Source organism: Oryza sativa, chromosome 9 (genome assembly GCF_034140825.1).
Source record: "Oryza sativa Japonica Group chromosome 9, ASM3414082v1".
NCBI lineage: Eukaryota > Viridiplantae > Streptophyta > Magnoliopsida > Poales > Poaceae > Oryza > Oryza sativa.
Genome location: NC_089043.1, coordinates 11,797,842 through 11,816,419, shown reverse-complemented (window position 1 = coordinate 11,816,419; position 18,578 = coordinate 11,797,842). Strand labels below are relative to the sequence as shown.

The window sequence follows — 18,578 nt, the reverse complement described above, 5'->3', positions numbered from 1 at the left end:
ATCAAAAACGGCTAAATTAACCCCTAAAAGAATGCCCCCCGACCTCCCAACAGGAGGTTTCTCATGCCATAAAAAATCTTTTCCAACACATAGGTTTCTAAGATTTGCGGGAGTGAATGACTGTTTTCTGGTCTCAAGGATAGCAATAAAATCCAAGTGATGTTCCTTAACACACTCAGAGATAAATCTAAATTTAGCTGGATCACCGAAACCACAACTATTCCAAAAAATTCCTTTCATTTTTTATGTTTGTTGCGTTTCATTTTTGGCTTAGCCAAAGGTGGACATACCACTTTATTTTTGGCATTTGTCAAAATTTTCTTTCTTTGAGGTGCGCTGCATGAATCAAAAGACTCGTCAGCGCTACCCTCACTCTCTTCTTGCCAATCACTACATAAGTACTGGATAGAAGATAATTTTAAAAGCTCATCCTTGTCATTATCTACATTACTAGAAGAACCATTGTAAACAGAAGAACTAGCATGTAGAACTACAAATCTATCAACTTCAGAAATTTTTGTACCATAAATAGACTCATCTACTTCTATGTCATTTCTACCTAGGGAAACTCCTAGCTTAGAAATATTTGCAAGTAGAATTTTGTTAGACAAAGATAGAATTGAACTTGTAGGGTCGAATTTGTTACCTGCTACCACTTCGAGGTTATGAATCTTTTTTAGAAACTCTGCTCGGTTTGCCACCGGTGCATCCACGTTTGCCATTGCCTTCTGTCGTTCACTTTGACGTGTTGGTGTAGGATCAATCAGTCGACGAGGGCGCCGTTTAGCTTCTTGAGAGGGATGCTTCCCACCTGCTTCTGCTTGTACCTTTGCTTCAGCGATGATGGTGCGTGCTGCTTAAAGTGTATACCCCGAAATACACTAATTCGAAACTCAGGGTATTACAATTGGAGATCAAATGTATACTTACATAGGATAAGTTATAGATATCAAATTTGAACTTGCATGTTTGTCATGAGACGTATCACATACTAATCTATATTATCGGACTTTTTTTTATAATTATTTAGGTAATATGCGAGAAACGAGGGGATATCCACTCATGAAAAAAACACTTTCCCATGCTTATACTGGTCATCATAACCAGTCTGAAATTAAGGAAAGGTTGAGAATAGAACAATTAAAAAATCCCTCCTAACTCAACTCTAAATTAAGTAGTAAAAAGTCCACGTCCTATGAGCCAAGAAGCAACTAAGCAAGTTCCTAGTCTGTTACAAACATGAGCCGGGGTCGACCTACCCACTTTAAGCACAAGTTTAGCGTAGCTTACGGCCTGTTCACTTTGATACCATTTTCAACCATACCATTTTTGGTAAAGTTGCCAAAAAAAGTCTATGTTTAATTTGTTGCTAAATTTAGTCAATACATAAGAAATCCTGTCAAAATTTTAACAATATTGCCATCTTGCTAAAATTTTGGTATTGCCAAAACTTGGTAAGGTTTATTTTGGCTACAATCTGAATAGGCCCTTATTAATTTCACCGTGTTATTAAAAAATATTTCACATGGTTCACCCTTGATAAAATTTGTTTGAAAAAAAATGTTCCGGATGTTTGACAATAAGAGAAAAATGTTTCAGCGCTCAAGTATAATTGTTTCATCTAAATACACCATTCAAAAGTATCGATTGCAATAAAAAAATCAATGCGTGCAACATTGAATCAAAACGGAATAAAACATCTTAATATAATAATTAATATAATAAAGTGCAACAAAAATACAAATGAGATGCAACATCACCAAAATTTCCATGAAAACCCACCTCTAACTTGTTCACTTCCAACCATCGAAACCAAGCGACTGGTAGAGAGACAAGCGAGATATATAATGACGTAGAAGAGAATGAAGGCATGCAGAGACTTCAGATGGGTGACCCCGCTAGGGCCAGCCACATTGGCATCCAGTCCAGCGTCTCCTTCGCCTCGCACTGCTCTACCGCCTGTTGGCGATAGCAAAAACTCCGATCAAACACCTTGCGGGCAGACTGTTCACGTCCGGCACGACAAGAACTGCAGCGGCAACAACGAACAGAGCAGCAAAACAGAGCAGACGAGAAGTTTCAGAGAACGAATTCTTGCGAGAATGTATGGGGCAATTTTCTGGGGTTTTTCTCATTCAACTGAATGTAAACCTTACAACTGAAATAAAGAGCTAAGACAACTACTTATACTCAACAAACAAATTTGGAATCCGAGGCTAAAATCGCGCCATCCCACGATCCGCTTTTTCTGAACTCCACGCACACACGCACGCCACTCCCAGCGCTCGACTCGGTCACGATCAACTGATTCGCGACTTATTTGCATCTCTAACAAACTCCTGCTAGACTAATTCGTCCTCCCGATCAGCTCCGAGAGAATCGGCTTGCATTGGGCCACAGCTGAAATAAATCAACACCGCCGGCAGAGTGCTAGCACCTCATCCTGTCCTCCCTTTCGCCTCAGCATCCCCCGCCGTCACCAGCAGTGTCATCGGCGTCGGGCGTCCTCCTTCCTCTTCTGTTGCCCCGTCGCCACCCGCGTAGCCGCCGGCAACCTCCTCCCTCTTCACATCTCGGTGGGCGTGGCGATGATGGTGATGCCATCCTGTGCTTCCTATGAGCGCAAAAAAAACGATGAGCTGAAAATAAGAGGATAAGGTTGTAGGATATGGATTGAATCGACTGTGAACCTCACCTTAATTATATGACCATCCGACGTTTGGTCTTGCATCGAACGCTCGGTCAAGATGTATGTCCCTTACAATAGTAGCTCTTCATGGTATAGATGGCCTGGAGAAGAAGGCAGACTAACCCAAGCGTGGCGGCAAGAAGCGCGACCACCAGCATCGGGTTGCGATGCGGCAGTGTCACGCAGTTCCTAGTGTGTTGCACCATGAGGCGGCTGTTGTAGATTCGCTCGAGATCATTCCTCTCCTTGTGCAGGTAGTTGTGTTTGGGCTCGTCCATGCCGATGGTGATGCCGACGCAGAGGCCGGCGAACATCACGGCGACGTCGCTGTCGCTGGGCAGGAGGTGCACGATGATCCCCTTCCTCGCGAGCAGCGCGACGTCGCCGGGCGTTCCGGCGAGCTGCGAGAGGAAGACGCAGTACGCCGTGACGTGGCTGCCGAGCTGGTCTGGGTTGTGCTGCTCCAGCATCATCAGGTTTCGCAGGAGGGCGTACGTGTTCGTGTCCACCACAAGCGACGGCACGCGCAGCGTGGCGCCGTCGAGCTTCACGTCCAGGATGCAGCTGGAGCCATCGAACTTCCTGAACCGCACGCCAGCGGCGTCGTACTGCGTCGCTGGGCGCCAGCGGTAGAAACCGGGCGTGGATGCGCAGCTGACGACGACATGCGCAGCGGCGCCCTTGGTAGGCTTCTCGCTGCCCCACTCGGCGGTGGGCTGGAGGCGCGTGTGCAGCAAGTGAAGCAAGTGCCAGGGGCTCGCGTGAACATCGAGTGCGTGCACCCTGGAGTAGCTCAGGTTCTCGAGCAGATCCCCGACGTGGGTTACCAACACGTCGGCGACCGCCGTGCACGAGCGGATGATCTTACCATGGAGCACCTTGTGGATCTCGTCGAGGACACAGAAGGGTATCTGGTTATCCAGGCGGTAGAACACGTCGCGCACCAATTCCATGTTCTGCATCGCACTCCCGTTCTGCGCCCCGTCGTCTGAAGTGCTGGGGCAGCAGGAGTGAGGCAGCACGAACTTGCCAAGGATGTAGCACCCGTCGATTACCAGCATCTGCACGAACTCCGAACTGCTCATGCTCTCGGCGCGGTCGAGGTAATGGTCCCTTGCTTCGTTTTCGAGGGCTTTGATCGCGTCCATTAATCTGGTCAGCACTGCAGCCTTGTGTTGCTCGTCCACCTGGGTCAATATGCTGTAGAGCATCGCCTTCTTCTCCTCCTCCATCTGGCGGTAGAAGGGATTGTGGTGGTTAGGGCCGATGCACATCGCAGCCGGCCTGTCTCTCTGATCAAGCGACGGAATCTTGCATCCCGATCGGCTCTTCGCTCCCTCGGCACGCTGCCAGCAGATCGTCACATCCTTTACCAGAGATTCGATGTCAATTGTCATTTTATCATTTCCTGAAATTTTCATCCAGTAGTCAGGGTGCGATCATTATATATGCTACAAGAATCTATTATTTTCATAACGGCCAAACACCGCCAAGGATAACACAAAACCGTGAAGGAATTATATTTCGATGACCAATCGTAAAGTGAAAACCATCAAATCTAGTGCATCAGGGAAATCCAGATTTTTTGGGTGCTAACCGTGAGCGAAAATTTTCTTGGCTGACTGTAGTGACAGAACTACGGTTTGCTAGACGATGCGTGCAATATAGTTCACGAAATAGACTTGTATAAACAAGTCTATCTATTATATTATCTACTTGAAAGTCCATTACACATCCCATTTATACTCCTAAACCATCACGTGGTATCCTACGAAGACTCATGAACCGTCACATAACATTCTAATAAATTAGATATAATTTTTAAAAGTTATAAGATGAAAACAACATATATTTTAATTAAGTAGACCCATTATTTACACCCACTAAAATAATAAAAATACACCTCGCAAACCTAGCCCCACCCAAACCCTATACGTGGATGTATTGTACGTACATAACGTACGCCCCACTCCCTCAATCCCATCCTCATCTTTTCCTCCAATTATCTCTCCTATTTTCATACTATATTAATAAATTAGAAATCAAAATTTGTGTAAAAGTATTAAACAACTATAACATATAAATCTTGATCCGTTTATGTCTTTAAATTAGTTGAGATTAAATTTATAATTAAAGAATCCATATTAACTAGAATTAGACTTTGAAAAGAAATATATCAGTTTTGGTTATATTTTCTAACTTTTGTATACTATTTAAAAATCTGTAAAGATTATAAATTATTGATGTAGATTTTATCATTTTACATAATTAACATCACAATAATCACATTAGATCTCGAATGATAAAAGTAAAATGGATTCATTATTACAACCATCATATATCATATCAATTATAAAGGAAAAAAACTCGACCTCCCAAACCTACCCCACCTGGGCTCTATACGTGGACATACATATATGTAGCTAACATAAGTGAAAATTTAAAAAAATATATATAGACCATATCACTGTATATCCATTATCAGTTCACAAATATGCACAATTAAATTAGATCGACAATAACAAGTAGCTCATATGCTGGCATTTTGGTTATGAAAAGTCATTTAAAAATAATGATATGGACTATATGATCATAAGAATATGCTTAAAATGTGGGGACTATTCTATTCGGTGATTCGGCGCATAAAGAAGTAACCTAAAGTATCCGAAGTATAGGCCATTTGTTTTGTCCTCTTTGATTTCCATTAAAATCACATGGTATATGAGTATTTCATACTAATTAATTAGGGAAAATGATATTAAACTTATATATGAAATAATAATAGACGTTATCAAAATAAGAATCGACCTAACTAAATTGTACTTAATCGACGGTGCCTAACATTTATAAATGTTCCACATATACTTAATTCAAAAGTAAGATATGCTAAATATTAAGAACAGTTCGGATATATAAAGCATACCTAATACTTTGGGTTAGGCTCAACGGGACCCACCATCACTACTGGAGAAACCATCCTTCGTAGGTTGGCCAAAAACCATAATTGTCCCGATTGCTCAAAAACCGTGACTAAAAACCATTTTTCATCCCGGATCAAAATGTTACCAACCGGGACTAAAGATCATTATTAGTCACGGTTCAATAAATGGTAGACGGTGTCAGACCTCTCTACTATCTTTAGTCCCGGTTGGTAACACCGGATGGGAGGTCGGCCGACGACGGCCGGGCGCGGGGCAGCGGCCTCACCCTCCCATCTGCCAAATCTGGCTAGAGGGGAGGCGGCGGGAAGGGTGGCTGACCGGTGGCAGGATGGGAGGCCGGCCAGTGGCCGGGTGGCACGATGTGGGTTTTGATCTGTTTAAGTTTTTCTTGATTTTTTTTATGATTTGTGGATGTTGTTGATTTGTGAATGTATATATGAATGTGTTTGTGAATATTTCTGTGAATAAATTTGTGATGATGTGATGTGAACAAATTTGTGATGTTGTGAATGAATTTGTGATGATCTGAGTGAATGAATTTGTGATGTTGTGGATGAATTTGTGATATTTGTGGATGAATCAATATGAAAGGAGGAAAAGAAGAGAAAAAACCAAGGAGGAAAAAAGAAAAAAAAACATTTGTCCCGGTTGGTAACACCAACCGGGACTAAAGATGGTTGATCTTTAGTCTCGATTGGTGTTAACAACCAGGACTAAAGATGCATCTTTACTCCCGGGTATTTCAACCGGGACTAAAGACCATGGCTAAAGGGGATTGCAAGCCGGGATTAAAAAGGGTTTTCACAGCAGTACATATACTAAGTTTTACAAAGAATCATAGCTTAAATATGAAAGGTGTTCCGTATAAGGAAAGAGAACCGGAGTCCTACTTGGAAATGACAAGGACTACTTGATCGTATCCATACTCGGTTCCCTAGTTCTACTTGGACACAGGGGCACCGAGGGTATAAATACAAGAGCCTATAGGAGGAGAGGGGAGAGGTTAGTACAAACGGAAATACATATCTAGATAAGCCCTATCTGGATGTACAAAGGCCAACTTGAAGGATCTAGAGCTACCTCCAATCTCGCTGAGTTCATGTTCGAGGAATAAGACTACACAAGCTGTTGACTACGTCTAAGAGGTCCATGCCGCCAAACCGACAAAGACTAGATTACATTATCCCACATATTGTAGTCACATGATACTGATATATAAAAGCAACACCGGCTTCAGCCAATAGGAGTAGGGCTACTACCTGTCAATTAAGGGGCCAAAAGTGTCAATCCTGGTTCTAACGATCCCCATACTCTACAAATACCATAGGCGGGTATAGCCCTGCCAACAGTGGCACACCAGGTGGGGGACTTGGTTCTTCAAGGTTTTGACAAGATGGGTTCAAATGATGGATCCTATGACAAAAAAAAACTCTTCGATGACTTCAGACCTAGGAAATATGACCCGAGCAAAGTGTGTTTCCCTCCAAATCGGAACCATCCCCATCTTGATCAAGACATTGCCGCAGTGGATCTTTCGACGGTGGATACTTCGATAACATTGGATCATAAGACCTGACTTGACCGGAACCATCGTCATCCAACAATTTGATCTATCAAGATCAACAACACATCAAGATGTTGCTGCCATGGAGAACAATGATTCATATTGTCGACCATGAAACCTCAGCCTGGACCGACTACTTTCGCACCGACGTCATTGCACAAATTTGACTGGACCAATCTGGTCGACTACATGATCGATGTGTTTTCGTCAGCCTAGTTCAATCAAAATCAGACCGAAGAACTATACCCGATGTTAGTTAGCCAGATTCCTACTTGGGTACATCTACGTACACGACATATTTTTCCGACACATTGACACATCTGTCCATGTATGGTCATATAAAAGAGGATGATCAACTACATACATTAGTATACAACGTGACACACATGTCATCCAAAGTAATTACCAAGATTAAATTTTAAGTTAATCTGCTAATTCCGTAGATATATCGATCCCACATATATTTACACAAGTACCCGATATTGTCTATTTTATATTACCTTCTAGAAAATATTTTAGAAATAATCGGACATTCTTGTAGGCAACTTTCGATTACACGCCTCATTGCCGAGATCGTTCTTGAATAAATACGGAGTTGTTGGACCAAACCTATTAGCAACGACCAACGGCCTATCTCACATCTAATACCGGTCAAGCGTGGTCTACATGTGAAAATGTTGCTAGCTACAATCTCCTCGCGAACGTTGTCGACTTGATCACCTAACATGATTGTGAAGGGATGTCCCATATGCTTGTAAGTCAAATATGTCAAGTAATACTGGCCACATGAGATGCACAAGTAATAATAGACCCAAGCGCTAAACACCTCGACAAGTGGTCGAGGTATGACTACAACTGATCTTCGACCAGCAGAGTACCGATCCTCCCACCACGTCTACGAATGGTCGAGGTATGACTACACACCTGGTCCTCGACTAGCGTAGTAGCGATCCTCCGAACACATCAATGAGTGGTCGAGGTACGACTACACACTTGGTCCTTGACTAGCGTGGTAGAGATCCACCCAATACATCTACGAGTGGTCGAAGTATGACTACACATGGTCCTCGACTATTATAGTGGCGATCCTCCCACCAAGTCTACGTGTAGTTGAGGTTCGATTATACACCTTGTCCTCGACCAGCGTAGTAACAAACGAGTGGTCGAGGTATGACTACACTCCTGATCCTCGACCAGCATGGTAGGGATCCTCCCACGTCTACGAGTGGTCGAGGTATGACTACATACCCGGTCCTCGACCAACGTGGTAGCGATCCTTCCAACACATCATAGGAGTGGTCAAGCTACAACTTACAGACCTGGTCCTCAACTAGTATCGTAGCGATCCTCCCACCACATCTACGAGTAGTCGAGGTACAACTACACACATGGTCCTCGACCAGTGTAGTAGCGATCGATCCTCCCACCACCTCTACGAGTGGGCGAGGTACAACTACCCACTTGGTCCTCGACCAGCATACTGGCGATCCTCCGACCACATCTACAACCGGGCGAGGTGCGACTATACATCTAGTCCTTGACCAACATAGTAGCGATCCTCTCACCACCTCTGCGATTGTTTAGTATATCCACTCGGTTCTCGCTCAACTAGTGTGTGTAGTGATTCTTCCATCCCCATCATTTATCTATGTAAGTTTTCTTCTTTTTCTTATATCGCTACTGGTTGGAGTCGTTTTTTATTGTCCTATTACGTTACGTCTATGTAATTGCAGGGTCTTAGAACCTTGGCCGGGGACACTTAGTACTATTGGATTAGTTAGATGCCATGGGTTACGCGGTCGAGAACGCTAGTCCAATCATTTGCGTTAAGGTCAGAGAGCATTGTCAGTGTTATGGATAAGGCATACCTAATACTTTTTCGTTAGGCTTGGCGGGGCCCACCATATACCAAGTCTTATACAAAATCATGCCTTGTATACAGAAGTTGTTCCATTTAAGGGAGGAGAACCAAAGTCCTACATGGGCACGATAAGTACTACATGGATCATATCCATACTTGGTTCCATAGTTCTACTTGGACAAGGGGGCACTGAGGGTATAAATATAAGGCTCCCTATGAGAAGAGGGGAGAGGTCAGTACAGATGGCAATATGGATAGATTTAGACAAACCCAATCTGAAGTCACAAAGGCCAACAAGGGAGATCTAGAGCGACCTCCAATCTCAATGAGTTCAAGTTCGAGAAAGAAGACTACACTAGCTATCGACTACGTGTAAGAACTCCATGCCGCCAAACTGACAGGGACTAGATTACATCATTCCGAATATTGTACTCATGTGAGAATGACATATAAAAGCCATACTGGCTTCACTCAGCAGGAGTAGGGCGCTATTACTTGTTAGTTAAGGGGCCCGCACCTTTATAAAAATCCATGTTTCCCGTCTCTCTGCCTCAATCTCACATACACCCTGATTCTCGCGATCCTCATACTCTATAAATACTGTAGGCAGGTATAGCCACATCGACTCACCTTTTACAAATGATAGTTTCATAGTAATCAACTCCCTTATTGCATCACAATATTTTCTCATTAATTCAAGATTGAACCGTTCCATGTAATTTTAGTTTAGAATTCATATGTTGCAAGGGTAATTCGAGGAATGTCATAACCGACTCCCAAAGCAGCCCTAAATATTTTTTTGACAAAAATAGAATCACAATAGAGTACAAGAAATATTTCAAGGAAAAGTCACCCACACATAAACATTAATGATAAAAATAAATTTCCAGCGCATGTGCGCGGACTACTATGGAGGATATGGATACCGGGTACCCACATGGGCTACATATATGACTACAAATAAGAGGTGGGCTGGATCCATGTATTATCCAAGTTTTCTTATATCCTAACGCAGGGTTTAGAGCCACGGTTGATTACTACTATGTATAGATTATGAGACTCAAACTGTATTCGGCTAAGTTTTCCTCTTTGGAACCCTATCCCTCCAAGGACATAACCACAATTAGATTATCGGATGAACACAACACTCAGTGAATACAATCCTCAAACTGGAGTGGGATATTACCTCTCGTCGAGAGTACTTGAACCTGTTTAAATCCTTTTTTTTTACATCCATCGACTTTTAGGTCTTTTGCGCTACTAGGACGCTAGGTTCGATAGGAACGGCCCAGCCCCGCTCCCCACAATCTCCCCCAGGCCCTATCCACAGCTCCGGCCCCGCAAAGGCAACCGGTGAAAAACGTCACTTGTGCGAGCCGCCACAACGGACCCATCAGGGGAGCAGGGCCCCGCATCACCCAGGTGCACATCCGGGATCGAGGTTTTCGCGGGTGGCGGCAAGACTTTGAGAGCGAATTAGCAATTGAAAGATAGTAGGGAGCACGAGGGTACCAAGAGCAGTAGCAGGCCCTTTGTCAATGGGGCACGAGGCAAGCAACAAGAAGAGGAGAGGGTAACAAGCAGCTGGCAGTGGAGTGGCGACGTGGTGGTGAAAATGATGGCAGGTGGTGCCAAGGCAGGGACGCAAGAGTGGGTAGAGCAGCAGCGGGGACACACGAACAGGTAGAGCAACAGTGTGGGCACCGCGCGACTCGCTCCATCGCTACTTGGCATGCGGTGGCGTGTGGTGTACTTGTGCGGAGAGATTTTGGGAAGTGATAAGGCTAGGGTTGTTGCATGGGCTAAGTGGGGTTTGTTTTCATAATTGAGGGGCCGTTACCATCTCTGATATCCTATCTTACTATAAAGTTATCCCCCACTAACTCCTTAAGCTTAACATGCAAAGATGCCACATCATCATTCACTAATTAACAAGATGCCACATCATCATCCACTAACAATCATCACATTTAAACATCATGCAAACATGCTATATCTTTATAGTTTTTATAATTTAAGAGCTTTTCAAATACAAATATGTTAAATTATCATCCAACATAATTCAATAATGTTTCAATGTATATCTTTATTATGTTTTATGATATCCTATATGCTTATATAGTTCATCCTTACTTAGTTAGTGCTTAAATGATTAATCTATGGTCCAAATTATCTTTCTCCTTTTTTCCTCTACCATATCAATTGTTTTTAGCCTTCAGATGATTAATCTACGGTCCAAACTATCTCCCTACTTTTCTTCTTCCATAAAGTCATACCACCTTTTATGTTTGAATCACCATTCTACATACTATTTAAATTTTAATTATCATAAACCACATTAATTTACTTAATTTGATGTTATCTAGCTATCTAACACGTTATTTTTTTATTGTTATCATACTAAATTCCTGCAACAATGCGCGGGGTTTCACCTAGTTACAAAATTCCAAGGCCCGCAGGTAGATGTCATAACCCATCCCTGCCCCAGCAACAAGTCAGGTCCTCGCCGTAGCAGCCCTATGGGTTGAGAATTCTTCCTGTCCTAGGCCCCGTACGAGTGGGTCCTTGGCAGGGCCGTGTTGAAACTCCTATTATGTGACTGTTGACGAAAAATCCGTGTTCGGCCTATGGCCCCAGATCTTTATTGGCGCAAACTACAAATTTTGGAGTTAACTGCGACTAGGCGCATGCCTCACCGTTGCGCAACATGCCATGTGGCGTGCGCAGAGAGGGGGGTGGGACGAAACGGCGCGCAGGAGATGACCCTTGCACAATTTTTTTCTAGTTTTTCCATTCGGTTTTTTCTTTTTTTTTCTCTTTTAGTTTTTCCGTTCCCTTTTTTTATGGTTTTTTATATGATTTTATATAGGTACGTATATATACTTTTTACGTACATATAAGTGTATAGGTGTATTTTTTTTATATGTACGTATATATAGTTATAAAAACTTTGTATACATATGACAAAAATATATGCATATAATTATAAGTTATATATATATAAGTATATATATATACATACGAAGTATACGTGTGTATATATAATAAATACATATAGAGGGACTAAAGGGGGCGCGTCGCAGAGCCCTGTGGTGTGTGCCCAGGCCCCCGGCAACGTCCCCAATGGGGAAATTACCGCATCTATATGCCATCCCTTTTATTATTGTCGATCGTTTAGAAAACATCGACAGGCAGCAATTACTCATTTAAACATTTTTCCAAACATAGTATAAATGTAACAACTCATATACACCCCTGCAGATTTTCCCTATAAATACACACAAGCGTGTCATATCCCAACGTATCTTAACATGATTGATAAAGTCACCACACGAATTAGGCTTTAATGTGAGCATTCGTACTGAGTCAGAGACCCTAACAAGGTGGGCAGGTTATGTCATCGCAAGAAACCTTGCGCTGAGCTACACTCAACTTGATGCTTAACCTTTTCCTATTATAGGAGTGACGGTATAAAAGCAAATTGCATTTTCTTTTTTCATCAGCACCTAACGGCTTACAGAGTAACAAGAACAAACAAATATCCCTTGGGTCTTACTAATATATATTTGGACCGTTTGGACGTGCAGGCGCAAGAAAAAAAATTGATGTCTAACATAACATGGCAAATTTTAGGATGGTCTCCATTGCTACTATAATTGATAACCCTGCATCTCGTGTTTATTACTAACAGTTTAATTAATGGCAATTGAACTAAGAAGGCTATAATTGTTCAATTAATTAAGAACGTGGAATGGCAAAACCGGAAAACTATATTGGGCGTCCGGTAGATGGCAATCTTGATTGAAACTACAGTGTGATCAATACGTCCAAGCGTTTTCCGTCTGCTGCTTGTTTTGAATTGCATAACTAATGATAGCTCTAAGGCCAGTCTAATCCCACCCAAAGAAATTTATACGGATTTCGGGTAAATATTAATTCTGTGCCTATTGAAATGTGGAATTAAGCCCCTCAATCCTCTACCAACGCTTTCTTTTAGGGATTAACCCAAACAAGACCTAAGTAAATTAGCTATTATATATACTGTTTTCTCTGCTTCACATTAGACATTTTTAGTTTTGAGTTGATTTATCCATGAATCTATGTATATGTTTTCATATATGTCTTCAGATTAATATGAACGTTAGTAAAACTAAACGAGAGATGAAGAGGCCAAAAAATTTTATAATATGGATCGAACAAGAAGGACTACAGGAGCATGACGGCGCTATGGAATACGCCGTCGACGACTTGGACGATGATGCTGGGCCCAATCGGTTCGATGGACCGTTATCTATCTATATACTAATAATTGAAATTACTAACCGATGATTAAATAGATTGTGATATATTATATAATAACAATATATACATCGTACAATATAACGTACGTGTGCTTAATTAATATTGTGGGCTTCTTGACTAGTCGCGCGCCATATTAGGCCATGTCGGATAGTTTGAGTATGTTGCAGAGCCAAGAAAGATACTCTATGGTCGCCACAAATGTAAACTAGACAGGCATTTTGAGAAATTTATATGTTCTATTAAAGGTATATTATTAATTCTTATTTTGTACACTCCAAATAAGATACAACTCTATACTTTGAATTACGAATTTCTTAATTATTTGTTCATTAAACAGTTATAATTGAGAGTAATACAAAGCAAATACAGCTTTCATATATATTACTAGTTCAGAATGTTTATATTATTAAATAATAGAAAAGCTATAATTGAGATCCGAATATAACTTGAAATTTAATTGTACGAATCTGAAAATATTAAATAAGAAAATCTAATTGAAAGTCCACATCAATTATAGTTGACACTTACTAATTCCTGATTTCTATAATATATTTAAAAAGAAATACTAAATTGATACTCCGAGTTGAGTACAGATCAGTACCTTTTTGTTTTGAGTTTTAAAATTTTCAAGTAAATAACTTTTAGAAGGTCACGAGAAAAATTTTAGGATACATTCTATCTTTGTAATTATTAATTTTGATTTTTGGTGCAATAAAGAAAATAAAAAAATTTGTCATGGGAACTTTAAGACAAAGTTACGTATAGCTCTGAACAAAACTAGAATCCAACGTATTCTCTCCGTCCAAAGAAAAAAACAACTCGTATTAGTATGTGAAACATCCTACTGCAATAAATCTAAATATGTCCAGATTCGTTATAAATGTGTCAGATCCTAATACTAATACTAGGTTGTTTTTTTTTTTTTTGACGGAAAGAGTATTCATCACCGCATGATAGATCACAGAATGCATGCCATACCTGATGAGTACTTCATTGTCTCCCTTCAGATACAAATCTCGATCGCTTCTGTGTACTGTACTACTGTTACTGTACTTTCGGTGTCTTGCTTATCTCGATGGAATTGTGCACGCCCTATATATAGTCTCATCAAGATAAGCTGAAGATATGATGGCTCAAATTCCCAGAGGATGTGCATGTGCTAAGAGCATCTACTCTTGTCTGATTTAAAACATCATAGTAAGAAGGGTGCGCTTGGTCGCGTCTGTAAAGGTAGATTCCTCATGCACATGCGCTAGTTAGCATAATTAGGTAGCTCGTTCCACGTACTGTCGCTGAGTGAGTACGTGACATTCCTGTTGAGCTGTACATGTGCTGTGATAGGATAACGCTAGAATACTCAACTGTTAGCTCCAAATCACCTATAGCCAATATAATAGCTAATTCATACAATAGTTGCTTACTATACTATTAATATTTGGTCCTATCTGTCATACACACGGTACGTTTTGGAGTCCATGTTGCAGCCGTTGCTCTTCTCTCTCTTTCTTTATCTCTTTAAAATATGTTTATAGCTGGCTTATAGTCTGCTATTGTACCTACTCTAAAATAATTTTAGATGTTTAAAAAAAGAAGTCCGAAAGCAGCGGATTGTTAAGGTGGTGTTTAGATCCAGGGACTTAACTTTAGTCCCTGTCTTTAGACACTAATTTAGGGTATTAAATATAGACTACTTACAAAACTAATTACATAAATGAAAGCTAATTCACGAGACAAATTTTTTAAACCTAATTAATCCATAATTAGAGAATGTTTACTGTAGCATCACATAGGCTAATCATGGATTAGTTAGGCTCAATAGATTCGTCTCGCGAATTAGTCCAAGATTATGGATGAGTTTTATTAATAGTCTACGTTTAATATTTATAATTAATATTCAAACATCCGATGTGATAGGGACTTAAACAGGGCCTTAGTCTTTTAACTTCACTGTACAGCTCGTGATCTAAGAAACTAATAGTGTGACGTGTCGAGCTGTAGATTAGGCTGTCAATGGTTGTTTCTAGGTGACAGTTTATTTAATGCTACGGACGTCATCGTAGTCATTAGGTTGGGACTGGCCTTATGAGCTAGACTTTTTTAACCGGCGAACACATTAATTTTTCTCCCTCCTATGTTAAATCACCTTATTTTTCACACGCACGCTTCTTAAATTTAGTAAACGTTACGTTTTCTCATAGGTTTTTTTATAGAAAAATTGCTTTCAAATATCATATTAGTCTATTCTTTTAAAAAAATAACAAATCATGATTAATTATGCGCTAATGAGTCTCTCCGTTTTACGTGCATAGGAGATTAGCTTTCAACACCATCTAACGAACACAGTCTAAAAGTATCAAGGCAAGTTCAACGGTTAAATTTGATTCCACCTAGTCTACCTACTGTATTGACTGGCCCTAAAATAAATTCACTATTCAATTAAAATAATAACTTCATAGTTTACATAAAAATAAATTTATTTTGATACGAATGTAATTGTTGTTAGATAGATCTCTCTCCCCTTGAGCCCAACGGCTCAAGGGGGCCTTGACCGCGCCTTGATCGGGGGCGCCCAGCCCAATGGCTGGTGGGCCCCCGTCACACTGCGCCATATAAAAGAGGGGTGGAGGCCGGCACGGCAGAGAGTACGAGATTCACCGCCGCCGCCAACTCCACCCTACAAACCCTAATCCGATCGAGAGGGGGCGCAGCCAGTGACGGGAAGCGCCACCGCCGCGCCACACCTCATCGCCGGGACATCTACGACCGTCACTCCCGCAGCCGTCATCGCCGTCGACCTCACCGGCGCCGCATCCACGACAACCGAGCGCCAACGACGACGATGGCCGGCACTTCTTCATCCTCCAACACCTCAACCGGTCGGTCTATCTAAACCCTCTCCCGTTTTCAATCTCTATAGTTCAAACATCAATCCCAAATAGAACTACCCGACTAGATCTAACCTAGGTGAACCTAGTGCAAAGTCTAACAATGGTATCAGAGCAACCCTAGTGATTAGATCGGTTCGGGAAAAGAAATCCAAAAAAAGAAAAGCACAAGATCCGCACGGATCAAAAGATCGAAACCCTAACCCTACCTTGTCGCCGGCCGTCGCCGGCAAAAGGGGGAGGGCAAAGGGCACCACCGAGGAGCCACTCGACGGCCGTGAGCGCACCCGCCGGTGCACGCGCGCACCGGCGAGGGAGCCCGCGGCGGCGCCGCCATCTCCGCCTTTTCGGCCGCCGCCATCTCTCTCTCTCACACGGTGGGGGTTAGAGACGGTGGGGGGAGCGGAGAAGAAGAGAAAAGAAAGGCGCGCCGGTCATGGCGCGGCGGCGCGAGGGCCGCCGGCGTCGGCGACGCCGCTCGGCGCGGCCGCGCGCCCACGAGAGAAGAGGAGCTAGGGTTTCCGGCGGCTGGGGGTCGGGTTTTGATCTCCCGATCTCCCCACCCGGCCGTCCGATCGAAGCCCTAGAAGATCGGACGGCTGGCGGCGGTCGGGCCAAAAACGGCCCAAGAGGGAGAGCGCGCGCGGCGTCTTTCCCGGCCCAGGCCCAGGTTGCGGCCTGGTGGGAGGGGGGAGCGCCCGCGCGCGCCAAAAAGGCCGCGGGCCGACCGGAAAAAGTCCGTATGAGGTCCCTCGGGGGGGGGCGAAAATGAATAAAAGAGAACAGTAGCAATTTTTCCATTTTATTTTGTCAATTTTTCATGCAAATTTCAATAGAATTTTGAATAGATTTTTGCATGTTTTACCTCTGTTTAAATTTGAACCAACGGGAGAATTTTCACAGAGAGAGAATTACAGAGATTTTGCTACTGTTCATATGATTTTATATAGTTTTCCGCTGCAAATAGATGAAATTGATGAAAATTAGTGTTTCTAAAATTAAATTTCGAACCAACGGGAGAATTTAATTTTAGGAACATTAATTATGTGCTATGATGTTGTAATTTTCTGACCAACGTTGTTAATTGCAATATTATAGTTATGGTTATATGTGTTATGTCTAATTCTGCCCAACGGTGATGTAGGCTTAATGCATAATATTTTAATGTTAATTTTGTTCTCACCGCACATGATTATTTCAGGTGGCTACTCCTTGATGGGTTGCATTAAAGATATTCCGACCCTAAAAGGAGATAACTACGCAGAATGGAAAAGAAAACTCGACCTTGCTTTTATCTTGGGAGAGGTGGACTGGGTGTTGACTACCCCATGTCCTATAGAACCTGCTGAACTTGTCAGAGGTGAAAATGAGTCAGATGCTGACTGGCAAAAGAGACAGAGGGACAATGCTCCTCTCGTCATGTCGTATGACATTGAACAAAAGAAATGGTCCTTAGCCAACAAGAAATGTTTGGCTGTGGTAAAGAATACGATTGAGCCTACCATATTGGGCTCGATCCCAGAGTGTGACGCTGTCTCAGAGTACCTTGAAAGAATAAAGAGTCAGTTTACTGGCTCTTCAAGGACTTATGCTACACAGCTGATCAAGCAGCTTGTGACAGAAAGGTACCATGGAGGTGGTGTTAGAGACCACATACTTAGAATGAGCAACATGGCTTCCAAGTTGAAGCCAATGGATTTGGTGTCGCGTCCCAAAACGACTCTAAAATACATCCTCAAAACTATGCATAGAATAAGTAAAATCCATGTGAAAGCCTCCAACAATTAAAATGTGCAAAGTTAAAAGTCGAATAAGGCTTGGAGGATTTTTGTATATTTCCTAAAAGCCTAAAATGCGTAAATAAATTTTAGTGGAATTTTCAGAGCACAAATAATAATTAAGAAGAAATAAACAAAGTTAAAAAGGTTTTATAAAAAGAAAAACCCTAAAAAGTTTCTTTTCCCTCCCCCTCTCCCTCTTGGGCCGGCTCGGCCCACCTCCCTCCCTCTCTCTCCTCTCCCCCGCGGCCCATCCGGCCCCCTCCCCGCGCGCGCGCGCCGCTGACGGGCGGGCCCGCCCGCCACCCTCGCTGACGGGTGGGGCCCACCCGTCATCCCCTACCTCGCGCCGCTCCCGCCGCCTCGCCCGTGCCCTAGCGCCGCCGCCGCCGCGAATCCCACCGCCTCCCGCCGTCCCCGCGCGCAATAAAGAGGGGGAAATCACTCCCCGTGATTCCCTCCCTCTTTCCCCCCACTTTTCCCTCTCTCTCTCCCTCGGATTCGTTTGGAAATACTCCCGCAAACTTCGCCGGCGCATCAATGGCGGCCGGATCTTC

General features: G+C 42.6%; 1 protein-coding gene across 1 annotated transcript; it reads right to left on the bottom strand.

Moving 5' to 3' along the window:
• Positions 1–2,107: 2,107 nt before the first annotated feature.
• On the bottom strand, positions 2,108–14,437 carry LOC4346665 (uncharacterized). Its single transcript, XM_015755255.3, has 3 exons — positions 14,337–14,437; positions 2,696–4,097; positions 2,108–2,614 (listed from the first exon to the last, which is right to left on the bottom strand). Exons 1-2 carry the CDS (start codon positions 14,350–14,352, stop codon positions 2,743–2,745), a joined length of 1,371 nt encoding a protein of 456 aa, XP_015610741.1. The 5' UTR covers positions 14,353–14,437; the 3' UTR covers positions 2,108–2,614; positions 2,696–2,742.
• Between the last annotated feature and the right edge of the window lie 4,141 nt (positions 14,438–18,578).